General features: G+C 38.3%; 1 protein-coding gene across 2 annotated transcripts in view; it reads left to right on the forward strand.

Annotated features, from left to right (window-relative positions):
- CRPPA (CDP-L-ribitol pyrophosphorylase A) overlaps window positions 1–13,544 on the forward strand; it is a 58,142-nt gene that overhangs the window by 9,926 nt on the left and 34,672 nt on the right. For both annotated transcript variants that reach the window (XR_014503530.1, XM_083405466.1), the window contains exons 3-4: window positions 10,841–10,990; window positions 12,897–13,001. Coding sequence is in view for 1 of the 2 variants with exons in the window: in XM_083405466.1 (XP_083261592.1) it covers window positions 10,841–10,990; window positions 12,897–13,001 (255 nt within the window). In the remaining variant the exon portion in view is untranslated. The remainder of the gene's footprint in view (window positions 1–10,840; window positions 10,991–12,896; window positions 13,002–13,544) is intronic.

The following is a 13,544-nucleotide window of genomic DNA, read 5'->3' on the forward strand; positions in this document are numbered from 1 at the left end:
GTAACACAGAGACAACTAACAGTGCTCTGAGTTTGGATGATCTCAGTGATCAGACTGCGATATAAGGGCTCAGGCACTTCATAAGGTATCCTGGACCTAAGTTTTTATGGGTTTTCAGTATCTTGAACCTGGCCTGGTAGGATAGGATAGGTAGGATAGAGACAGGAAGTATAGATTTTCTAGGAGACATGTCACATACTTTTACCATCTGACCTCACCAGCAGCCTAGCTCCTGCCTTCTGTACCAGCTGGAGCTTCCAGACTAGGCTAAAGGGCATAGAGCACATTACAGTAACCCAACCTTGGACTACAGTGATCTGGTTATGCTGATCCATGCAGAGAAAGACTCTGGAAATTAAGCATTCCAAGATATCCTAAAATGAGTTAAAGAACATTTAACACTCATTTAAATTTCTATGAAAAATAATGATTTCCTCTTACATTGTGTGTGTAGAGACTTCCTGGTTTTCTTTCCTTTCTTTTTCATTAAAAAAAACACCAACCTGTCTGAAACTTCATACTAAATCACTCATGCAAGGAAGATGATGCTAATTTAGAGTTCAGGTTCTGCATACCATAAAGATAGCATAATTGTATGAAGTTTTAATGTTCTTAAAATGGCAATTGATCAAGTAGGATATTGCACTCCTTAATTCCACTTGTCAGTGGAATAAATTACTTTATTACATTTACTAATCAGTTTGTTATTTGCCTGAAGGATTCAAAATGTGCAACTTTCCAGAACTTCCAAATTAGGCCTTAATAAATTAATTATATGAAACAATCTCCTGATAATGTTAGAATATAATTTTGTAACCAATTAGATTCCATTTATGTTTTGAAGCAATTTATAATTAAAATTTTACATTTCTAAAAACCACTATTTTTGTTGCCAATACAAGTTGTGGAAAGTAGTGGAAACAGAAGAAGGCAGCATTCCAAAGCCCCTAGCAAGTTTTTTATTGCCAACAATTTAAACTGCACCACAAAGAAAAATGCTTGCAGCATGTTTTCTTTAAATTGAACTTGTCAGTCCAGCTTGAAAGATAGAATTGAGAGACAGAGTCTCTATAATTACAAGTATTGAATTAAGTCTGATTCTTTCCTTACAATTCTTGCTGTTTATAAGTAAAAAGTGACTCAAAAACTTTCACGTTTTCAAAAGTTAGAATTTTCCTGATGGTTTTTTGGATTTGTATTTCACATGAAACAGGCAGCCAATTGAAAGATGAGAATGATGCTTCTTCATGCTTTCAAATAAACCTTTAATGTTAAATGTGAAATTGTACATTTTGAAAATAAATATTGATGAGGGATATAACAATGTGATTAGTTTGAAAAGAGTTGACTGCCAGAATACCCAGGTGTAGAATCTAGCTTCTGTTGAGTGAGAATTCAGGATGTTGCTGTGTTTGTGTTCAGTGCCTGTGTACTTTTACTTAGACCAGGTGTATGTGTATTCTAGGGCTAGAAAAATCACCTTCAGAGTTGCCAAACTGCAGAATTACAGAATTTCGACTGAAGGATCACATGGATAAATGGAAGCTCCATTGCAGATTAGGACAGTATATAGTATATATTGGCCTTACATGGAATGGAATTGCCATGCCCATAACTTCCATGCTTTCGATGAATGAGTGTGTAAGCATCTTAGCCCCAAGTTTTCTTGATCTTATAATTTCATTGTATTGCTTAAAGGAAATTCACTGAATGACATAGATCACCTTGGAGGGAATCATCCATCAAAATCTAACTTAATTGTGGCTCTGTATTCATTAACATTTATACTGTGATTTGACATGTTGAAAATATTTACTTATTTATAGTCGTAATCTCTACACCAGTCCTCTAAGAGTATTTCTCCTAGTTTTTATTATCTTCCTGGTATATCTAGTAGTTTAAGAAATGTACTTGGTATACACTGTAATCTCTTGTTATCCTCATGTTATGGGAGTGGAAGGTGAGACAGTGTGTCTATTGAAGCCCTAGACTGTAGTCTGCTGCAGTTATCAAAGATTGCAAATTGAGAGAATGTGACAAAGAGGTGTAAAACAGGTCACTCAAGGAAGCTAAGCTGAGCCAGAAACTGCAAATCAAGTGAAGCCATAGCACATCCTTGCACACACAGGCAAACACACAACAGCACTCTAAGGTGCTCACATGCATCCGGCAGTGTTTCACATATAAAAACAGACACAGCACTAATGTTACCTACATCCTGGCTTTTGTTCAGCCTTTTAGCCTGATGATTGCCTTTTTTCAGAGGGCAGAGGAGGGACCCAACTTTACCTTTGTTGTTGTTTAGTCGTTTAGTCGTGTCCGACTCTTCGTGACCTCATAGACGAGAGCACGCCAGGCACTCCTGTCTTCCACTGCCTCCCGCAGTTTGGTCAAACTCATGCTGGTAGCTTCGAGAACACTGTCCAACCATCTAATCCTCTGTCATCCCCTTCTCCTTATGCCCTCAATCTTTCCCAACATCAGGGTCTTTTCCAGGGAGTCTTCTCTTCTCATGAGGTGGCCAACTTTACCTAGGCAACATCAGTCTGGCAATGAGCATGTACTGAATTAACTTACACTTAGTTTAAATTGGAAACTTTGAAATCTCACAACTTTAGGAACACACATTGGATCCCCACCCAACTCTTGGAAAGGGAAACCCCTGTAGTATCTCTTTTCTTTTACATAATTTAAACTAAAAAGGAAAAATGGAAGGTACCCAAAAATTGTAGAAAACACAGAATCCCCCTGCACTTCAATGATAAAAAATTTTAATTCAGTCATTTTCCTTTTTTCGCTTTCCCCTCTTTCTTTCTTTCTTTCTTTCTTTCTTTCTTTCTTTCTTTCTTTCTGGTAATGTGGCTAGCTTAAACCCTTTGCCAGGTAGATTCGCAATGCCAAGTTGCATAGTGATAGGATGAATCATCTTGATTTTATTATGAATGGAATTCTGAAACAGCTGTTTTAACTATACAGCTGCTCCTAGAGCAGCACAATAAGAAATTTATGTGTATAGATTTTGTTATACTTCAGAATGAAATTTTGTTGTTGGATATCTGATTTTGTGGCTGTATAGGTGACTGGCATGTAAGATGAGACATACCGGTAGTTTGGAGACTGTTTCAAAACCAGCTGCACCTGCAATTACAATAGAACACCAGAACAATTGCATAAGTTCTGCATTAAAGAAAAGGAGAGGCTTTATCAACCTCAAATAAAGATACCCTTGTGCATATGTTTAGGGTGAAGTTTCTGAGAATGCTTATTAAGCTTGTGAAGACATTTTTCATCCCCTAATTAGGAATGCTATATGTTGGTTGCAGCAGACAAATGGGGGGGGGGGGGATTGAGCAGTTGTCCACTGAGTCTGTGGGACAGTTACCACTATACAGCCTTCTAATGAAAGATGGCCATTCTGTCATCCCTTCTATCAGTTGTTTATAAAATGCACTATTCCCTGGAACAAGCTTTAGATCAGATATATACTCAACCTTTTTGAGCCCAAGGGCATGTTTAGAAATCTTAGGGTGGTGTCCAACAAAGTAGTTCTGCTAGGGCATGGACTTTGGCTGTGAAACAGAACTTCACCTCTTGCTCCTCTCCCTGCACCCATCTAAATCTGTTCTGGGGTTTCCCCCCAGATTTGCACATGGGGAAAGGCGAGGAGGGAAAGTTCTGTTACGCAAGCAGAATCCTTGTGCTAGCAGAACTACTTTGATGGTTACCACCATAAGAAACTGTCATGGGCCTCACAAAATACCAGTTTCCTAGAATCACAGCCGGTGATGCTCAGAACCCTCTACAACTCCCCAGAAACAAAACAGACAAAAAAAGCAATCAACATCCCCCAAACAGGCAATCAAATAACCCAATGGCTGCCATGTTGGGGGGCCCCTAGCTTTAGATCATGGTTGTCCTAGGGTGGTACACTGTTTCAGGCTACAGATGGGGGCATTTCATAAAAATAAAAAAATCACCTCTGTGAAATGCACAAATAAGCAAGTCGCTTAAAGTAAAAAAGAATCTATGAGGTTGTTCTCCCTTTCTTTTCTATTTGGAGAGATTAAAAACACAACAACCTTGACATGGTAGAGTTCACTCTACTACTTCATTTTGCTGAACATGTAGAATAATAATTAGATGAACTCTATAAGAGCCAGCATTTTCTAGTTGTTATGCCCGTTACTGTTTTGTTATGCCCATTACTGTTTTTCAGAAAGTTAGTGCTCCGAGGACTATTTGCTCCTGGGTTGACTTCAAGAACACCACTTAATATACGGTATCAGTGAAGGGTTTTAAAAAAATTGCTTGTGGGTGAATTTCATTGTTCTTTTAGATACTATTTGTATGACTGAAGGTTCCTTAGAAGCAAGGTTTTCAGCTGTGCTTCTTTTTTCTTAAGCTGCTTCATGGCTTGCACCGCCTCCCTCTCCAAGCCATACATGGAGGCTCCAGGGACTAGTTGAAAACATTCCTAGTGCAATTAGTGCATGTCATTTCATTGAGAAGTGCAACTTTGTAACTTAAATGATCAACATCCTTAAGGCATGTGCCTTTCTTCTGATTTCTAATTTGCCTTAGTGCTATCACAAAATGAGCTACTGTGCTTGCACATACCTGCAGCAACTTGTTATCGGATAGAAAATGCAGCAAATGTTCTTGTGCAGCATTGAAAACTAAGGGAAAGCTTTCCTTCTTTCTTCACCAGTTGCAAGAGAGACAGCAAAATTGCTCTGCTTTGGTTTTGTTTGACATAGCAGAGTGGGCCCCTGCAAAATCCTTGAGTGCTCTATTGCTCCCCAAAGCTTACTGATCTCATGCAATCCTTCTCGTGCAGTATATGTTATTCGGTGTTTAAATTTTCAGGTATGCTTTGAACCTTCTAGTAATGTTTTGGTTCTCTTGACTTCCTTTGTTGTTGGGCAAGAAGCCAACAAAGCTGTGGGTTGAGACGGAGGAGGTCTGGTACAGCCTCTGGATCCTATTGCTGGCTTCCTTCAAATTTTAGATATTTCATTATAGTGCTCATTAGTGAAATATTATTTCCCCCAAGGCAGTCTAAAGGACTCTCCCAGTGATTCATAACTTGTGGGACACTATACACCATTCAGCTATAAAATTATGACTACCTCAAATCAGGCTGCAGAAAAACAGTTTTAAGTGGTACTGTTTTTAAATTATGACAAGTCCAATGTTCTAAGAAATATTTCTTGTACTTGGACTCTCGCCTCCCCAATAACCTATTGTGCAGAGAGAGCACAGTAATGATACTCATTGTAGAGTTCTAAATCTTTATAACTTTTAAATTCCTAGATGTTTCTTTTTAAAAGATAATGAAACCCTTCCTAATGGACTTTATGAACTGAAACCTATTTTTATTCCGTACTTTCACCTTTTTAACAGATTTATGAATCAGTGGAGCAGGTAGTATTTAAGGAGACTTGTGTTTCCGAAACTTGTTACTGTAGAAAAAAATTCAACAAAGCTTCTTTGTGCATGAAAGGATTTTGTTGGGTAAAATTAGGCTGTAAAAGCCAAAAGGAAACATTGGTTAATTTAGACTGAATACAGTAGAAAGTTGGGAACCTTGAATCCTCAGGAAATAATGCAGCTACTGACTAGAATCCAGTTTGCTTGTGTATCTGTTTTTGATAGGAATAGGAATTCTTATCTATTATGAACAGATCTTTAGAAATAAAGTTATGTAGCTTAAGAAAACCACTGTTTCTAAAGAATGGTTAAATGGTTACTTTAAATGTAAAGGTTCATCATTGTTCCACCCGATGTGTATGTCTTTAAGGGGCCAGAACAAGGGCCAGAGCAAGAGCAAGATAAGGAGACGCAGCTTTACAGCTGTGAAACATAGCAGGTGCTGCTGAGTTGTATTGATTAAGCTGTGTCAGCAATTGGGTGTAGTATATAAGGAGCAGCACCTAGCTCTCCCATTACCCTGGGGGATGGGTTGGTGGTTGGGTCTGGTTTGTTGTTGATGTATTTAGTGTATAAGGAGTTTTTGTTTTTGTAATTAAAACCTTGTTTAAGTTATTTTTGAGTCCCTTTTTAATGCATGGTCTCCCCAGCAAGCTCTCTGCAGCGCTACCATACTGCAAAAAGCCAACAATAATTACTGCTTAAAATGAATTCTTTTTAAATTTAGGATTTGATTGTAATTTTTCTAGAGTATCTTGACAGAATCAGGACATTTCAAGAAATTAGAGGTGTCTTTGATAGAAATAACAAGTGAATAGCCCTTTGTAGTTAAAAAAATAAAAAGGATTGTTTAACTTTTTAAAAAAAACAATGTAAGAATTTTAAAGAAAGGGGCAATTATTTTTTTTTGCGTCTCACACCTAAATCCACATTTGGAAAGTAACAGAGTGTGAGAGAGGGCTTGAACTAAAGCCAGAAAATTGAAGCAGGCAGAACAGCTTTGTTGACCACACAATGGCAGATGGTCAGGCTTCTAGTATATGTACCTTGCTAATCCAGAGGTGCAAACTACAGAGGTTGACATCCCTTCAGTTCTGGGCTGAACTCCAGCATTCAGTCATGAAGTGTCTAGCTCAAGCCCTAGAGTTCCTGTTGGATAGTGATTCCTTTTGCTTCCCTTCCTACAATGAAGCATTAATCATTCACTACCCAGCAAATCCCCTTCCGCTAGCTCTAAGAAGCCAGTGTGGGCAAGGGGCAAGAGATTAGGTGATTGGCTGCACTCCTCTAAGCGCTGGTCCACATCCTCAGACCACGATAATCAAAATGATCCAGTAGAGATAGAACAGACAGGGTTCTGGACACTTCCATTGGACTTGCTGTAACTGGTATCTGACTGTCCAAATTTGAGTGATTTTGCCTCTAGCCTAAAGTGCCTTGCAAGTATACACAAGGCTGCTAAAGGGTGTCATAGCAATGCTCTCTTGGTCATATGGCACAAGCCCATTCACCACTTGGAAGAGCTCTGCTGAACAGCTACTATGGACACAGTTATGATGGAGAAGCAAGCTTTCTCCATTGCCATCACTGTATGCTAAGTGCCGTAATGCACTTTGGCCTGTGCTCAGATGAAGCAGGCACATGAGTGTGGAACTTTTTATGCATAACTGTAAATTTAGGGCCAAGAGAAAAGCAGTTTTAACTGGAAATTAGGATTAGGATTTTCAGAAACATAGTAGAAACTGTAAAGGAAGAAATTTTGAAACAAAGACTGCAATGCTAACCCCACCCACCTGAGAGTAAGCCCCACTGAATTCAATAGAAATTACTACTTAGTAGACATCCACTTTTGCAATTACGCATTATAAATATATATTGTGTACATTAAACCTTTGTTTTTGAAGTCTGCTTAATATGTACCATGGTGTCAGGTGTCAGGTCATTGATTCAAAGTTTGCTTTAAGCTTCTGATTATTCATTTTGCATTTTGGAATAAACAGATTAAAACTTCCTTCCTGCTGACCTTATTCCAACAAGTTCTAAAACTGGCCCCTTCCAGCTGGGTAAACAGCCTTAAGGATCTAATTTGCCCTCTACTCTTTAATTCAAAATTATGTTAAATGTTCTCTTCAGTGACTCATGACATCATTCTCCGTTTTCACAGAGTAGTTTACACAGGTTCAACAGTTCATTCTCAGCATTACAAATTAAGGAATTTAAGACTCTGGGATGTACTGTCTTTTTTAACATTCCAAAACCACTCTAGTGTGTAACCATTCTGTCTAGGCCTGTTTTGTAGTCTCAATTGAATACCATGGACTATTTATCGCCCACAAATTTACCTTTTTACTGTACAGTGGTACCTCGGGTAAAGTACTTAATTCGTTCCGGAGGTCCATTCTTAACCTGAAACTGTTCTTAACCTGAAGCACCACTTCAGCTAATGGGGCCTCCTGCTGTCACTGTGCCACCAGAGCATGATTTATGTTCTCATCCTGAAGCAAAGTTCTCATCCTGAAGCAAACCCGAGGTAATGTTTCTGGGTTAGCGGAGTCTGTAACCTGAGGTACCACTGTACAAGATAGACAAATCCTGGGTCAAAGTCTTGATACCAGCCACATTGGACTCCAAACAAGCCCAAAGTATTGTTACCGGAAAGACAGCTCAGTTTTTGTCCCCACACTGTCATTTTGTCTTTTGGTCCTTCTTGAACATTAGTTTGTAAAGGCCAATAAAGGAGGATTTGTAGGTCCTTTGACAACCTCTGCTTGACATGGGAAAGAGAGGTTCCCAATCTTTCCCCCGCTTGCCAGGGGAACTCCTGGATGTTTATCAAGCCCTGAGTTCTTGTGTGACTTTACAGTTAGTAAAACTGGGGATGGGGAGAAGCTGTGCACCTGACTACTGAAATGAGCTGGAGAAGAATTGTGGGGAGGTGAGTTTTTAAGAACCTTAGAAGCTTCTTTCCAAGCCAGGTGTGGACAAATTTTGTTGGCATCCCTGACATTTACTTGAAGATGGGATGGGTTTGAGGTCTTACAAAAGAGCATAATGAAAACTTCAATAACAGGCACACGAATGTTGTCATAAGTTTTGGTGATTAAGTTGCTGTGAAGTAATCTTGGATTTTGTTGGCTACTAAGTTAGAATAGTTTTTCTAAAATCAGTTTAAATGCTAAAAGAGTAGCTTAATACAGTATCAGTTTAATGCTAAAGAGTAGCTTAATACGGTATCAGTTTAATGTTCAAATATACAACAGAATATTTTTTGGAAATAGTTGAAATATTTTAATCTCATAATTGCTGGTGGTTGCTTTATCTTTGAAGGTGGTATTCTGTAAATTTAGGGTAAGTATTCTTTTAAGACAGTTCTGCTAACAGAAGTGGTAATTACAGTATGTGGCTGAAGCATGTTGATTACTAGAGATATAATTGGTGGGAGCGCAGATGTCTGAATAGAAGTACATGTTTCTACCTGTTAAAAACATAAATATACAGGTAATTCTTCTACTTTAGTTTAGAAAATACATGTGGTTTTGAATGCCCACTAATGGAAGTTGTTTCAATGGTGTAAAATAATATTTTCTGTGCAGTAATATGTGGAAAGAGTTTGATTAATTAGGATGTGAAGACATTAATCATATTCATTTACAGAGCAATACTATCCCTGAGTTTATTTCTGCCTCCTGGGCAGGGAGAGGTTCTTTTCTAAGTTCCTGTGCATTTGCTCAGCCTGAAGATACACTGGGGTAGATTTCAGTCTCAATATATCACATCACTGCTGTCCTTTCCCTTTGGCACCAGTACAAGGGACAAACAGTGGGTGGAATAGGGAATAGAGAGGGAAGAGCAGAGCTTAATCAGTATTGTATGCTTTCTCAGGTCACGCTCCTGTCTCCTTCAGTGTTGTAATGTTATGCCTGTAAGTGAGGAAGTGTATTATAATGCTACCATTGTTGTCAACGGTCAGCCCTAGACAACTGCTGCGTCTCAATTTCTTCTCTGCTGCAGTAGAGGACAGGATCCCAACTAAGACATGCTTATTTTCCTAAGCATAAGTCCTGACTATCTCCATGATTATTGCTGGCATGTGAAGCCAATCAGAAGGAAGTTGAGAACTGAAAATAAGACCAATTGGGTGAATAGCCAGGAAACTCTGACAATTCACCAAATGGTGTGTGTGTGAGAGAGGATGGACAAAATGACACTAATTCTGTCAGAGTTGAATTATCAATGTTTATTGAGCAACAGTCATATGTAAAGACTGTTGGTTAGGAGTAGTCTCTGCCTGAAGTTCAAAATACTTAATTACACAGTACATATTCCAGTGTAGTGTTGTAGAATTGTTTGCTAAATTTAGCCTATTGTGTCATAACTCTTACCTGATTGCTTGTCCTACAAATTCATTCACTACTTACCATAAACGTCTGAAACTAAGATATTTATAAGCCTATGAAGACAACACAGCAGAATTTCACTAACCATGTTTATGAAATTGAATTAAATTAAAGCAATTTGGTTTGATTTGTAATAATTTGGAAAATTAATCAATTACTTTTTTAAAAAATAAAAAAGATGCCGCTAGAGTCTGAGTCATATTTAATTTGATGGCTTGGGTCATCTGATTGTTTCTTCACGTGTCTATGGTCATGGTTTCAAATATAGTGGTACCTCAGGTTACATACGCTTCAGGTTACAGACCCACTAACCCAGAAATATTACCTCAGGTTAAGAACTTTGCTTCAGGATGAGAACAGAAATCGCGCTCTGGCGGCGCGGCGGCAGCGGGAGGCCTCATTAGCTAAAGTGGTGCTTCATGTTAAGAACAGTTTCAGGTTAAGAACGGACCTCTGGAACGAATTAAGTACTTAACCTGAGGTACCACTGTATAGATCTGGGTTTGGTGAAGTGGTCACACACTTTGCCATTTATCCATCACAGTATGGTTACACTCATTCCATATTTCAGAACAATCAAAATAATTTGTTAGTTGGTTCTTCAGCCTCCATAATGAAGTAAGTTTTTTGCCTCCCATAAATAGAAGATTCTGAAAATATGATAGGTATGTGTGTGCTTTAGATAGTTTTTCACAAATATGAAAGATTGGTGCTAAACATTTTTGGGAAAGGATTTAGTGTTAATTTTCACTGTTTGCTACAACATGATAAAAATAATGCATGCAGCTATCTGTTCCCATAGTATGAGGCTCAACTTTCATCGACATCATGCAGAATAGGATGTGCAATATATATCAGGAAGAGTTCAATGTCTGTCTGGATTAGGCCAACAGTGTATGTGGAAGTCAAAATATTAAATTTGCTTGGACTTGTTCTTTAAGCAGAGATTAACTAAGGTAAACATGTAAATCTGTGTTTAAAATCTCCCCCCCTTTTTTTTCATGGTTCCCAAGGCAGCAGGAGCAATCTGTCCTCTTGTCTCCACTGTTATTGCTTCCTCTGCTGACGGATGTTTAGACCATTCACTCGATCGTGCCAAGTACAGAGCAAGTGAAATGCCTCAGGCTTTCTTATTTGATATAATCCATCAAGCATATCATCAGGTAAGAATTTTGGCAATTAAAAAAGAAACTTACTCTTCTCCTCACCCCCCCACCCCCCACCCCCATACTGTAAGAGGCAACTGCATGTGTTATTTGGGGAGTGAATTAGTAAATATTCATTTTAATAAATTATATTTTTGGGTTTTTGCCACCAAATGGTAGCATTTTGTATAATTATGTTATGTTACATATACTAAACTTCCACACAAATAGCCACACAAAATGGATTAAAAGGTTTATATGTTGGGTGTGTACAACCTACACCAGTCTCTGTTGTTGATTCTGCAGTCAAAATGGACAAATGTTTGTTCTACTAAGTGTGTCTTCTCTTTGTTTTGATTGGGGAAGGGGAAACCTGAAACCACTCTATGTGGGTGCATAGAAAACTCAGACTTGTGCATGGCTGGGATACAGCTTATTGCCCAATGATAAAAGTTACAGCCTAGGCTCTGACCAGTTTTACCTCTGCCCACACACTCCACTGGCAGGTGGCTTCTGAAAATTTGCTCATGATGGAATTGCCCTCTGACCGAAAGAGGGACCTATTCCACCTGGCTTTAAAATAGTTTTTAAAATACTGGTTGGAGTTATACTGTACTGAGTTTCTGAAATACAAGCTCACAGCATGACTGCTACACCTATTTTCACATCTTGGCCACTGGATCAGACACATCTAGTTTCTCTTTGGTCATGTTTGATTTTTGATGTGGTGCATCTTCCTTTCCTGTGGAATCGCACCATTGGTAACCAAATGTGAAGACTAAGAGACCCTGCTTTTGGAGAAGGCAATCTCCTCTTTTCTGCTTGTTCTTATTGTAGCATCTCCCACAGCTACAGGAGAGTTTAACTTGGTAAACGACAGTATCAAGCAAGAAATCCTGTTTGCAGGAAGCTTTAGCTTATTTCCCTCTCTTACTCCTGAAAACCAGTACTTACTGCTATCACTAAAAAAAAAAAGAGGTATTGAAATTCTATATTTGTTCCAGGTAAACTTAACTACAGCTCACCATCTCAATCTACCTCATACTAATTTAAATTTTGCTAGTTATTTTGATCTTAACAAACATTTTGAGGAATTTATGGACAGCTCATTTTCCTGTTGCTTTTCTGTTTTTCACTCCCCCCCTGTAGTTAAGAATGTGTAGAGGGAAAGCTACTAATTAAAACTGGTGAATTTGCATTGCTTTGAAGTATTCCAGAATGTCTCAGATGCATTACAGAAAGGATTCTACCATTTTAGGAGCTATACTGTGCTTACATAGTATAGTCAGAATTGAAAGGGCTTTAACTCTGACAATTCTCCACTGGCACAGTTAACAAAGGACAGAATTACAGAAGATCTTGGCTCAGGAAATAATCTAGCCCTTTCTTGACATAACACTTTCAGTTTATTGAGAGTAAATTGGCAAAGTTACATAATGTTAGGTTACTGTCCTGTTGCTGTGAGGCATCATACTAGAAAATACATGTTTAGAAGAAGTACAGTTACAGCTGTGCCAGCACAGTAGTACGGTCATGGTGTGTGCTTGCAATGTAGGCTGAATCTGAAACAGCTATGATAATCTCAGTATTGATACTGTTAGCTGAGCAACTGCTATCATCATCTGATGTGGCATATAACAGTATAAAGCAGAAAATTATATGGATCAGGATGGCTTCTTTGGACCTCTGCAGTGATTACCATGGTGGCACAACCTGATGTTGGCAGTAACATTTCATCATGCAAATGCAACTGAAAGAGGTCTATTCGCCAAACATTGACTGCACCTGGACTAGGGTTCTCAGTCAATCTGTACACAATTGCGACTTTGTATATTTGTAAAGCTTGAGAAACAGTAATTTAGAATGCCATGTTGTATATAAATTCTGTAGGCTACAATGATTTTTGTTGCAACATTGTCTACAGTGCAGTGACTATGACCTGGATTATGGAACAGAATGTTTGCATCTGGCACTGAAATACAACAAAACAAATGCGAAACTTATTGAAGGGCCCCCTGACTTATGGAAGGTAGGAGCAACATTTTTCTTTAGTAAATGGGAGGCTTTGGAAAGTTGATGATAGGTACATGATTGCACTTCTGAAAAATATTGCTCAAATGCTACAAACCATGAATGCAATTTAATTATAACAAGCTGTATATCCATGTTGGAACTTTTAAGATGCCCAACTCGCTTTTCACTGCCACAGATGAATGTAATAAATCTTCTGCAATGTAGAATTGAGATGCAGGTTGTTCCTTGAGATGCCTGTCTGATCAGCCTGATCCAGCTTTTCTTAGGAAAACCCATTCTCCTCTGGTTTTAAGTATCTAGGCAGGATTCAAGAAAGGAAGTTTATGGAAATGGCTCAACTTTGATAGACTTCTCTTTTAGCTCATACAGAACGATACTCTTCAAATATTCTTTTATATAATATTCTATTAAATACACAACACATTTTGATGTGTTTATATCAAATTCATCAAACACATATATTTTAATATGTTGAATAGAGGTAATAATACATGAAAACACAAGTTACAGGAGAATTCAAGCCTCCCTTGTTCTCCAT

Source organism: Podarcis tiliguerta (assembly GCF_965153285.1).
Source record: "Podarcis tiliguerta genome assembly, chromosome: 12".
Classification (NCBI taxonomy): Eukaryota; Metazoa; Chordata; class Lepidosauria; order Squamata; family Lacertidae; genus Podarcis; species Podarcis tiliguerta.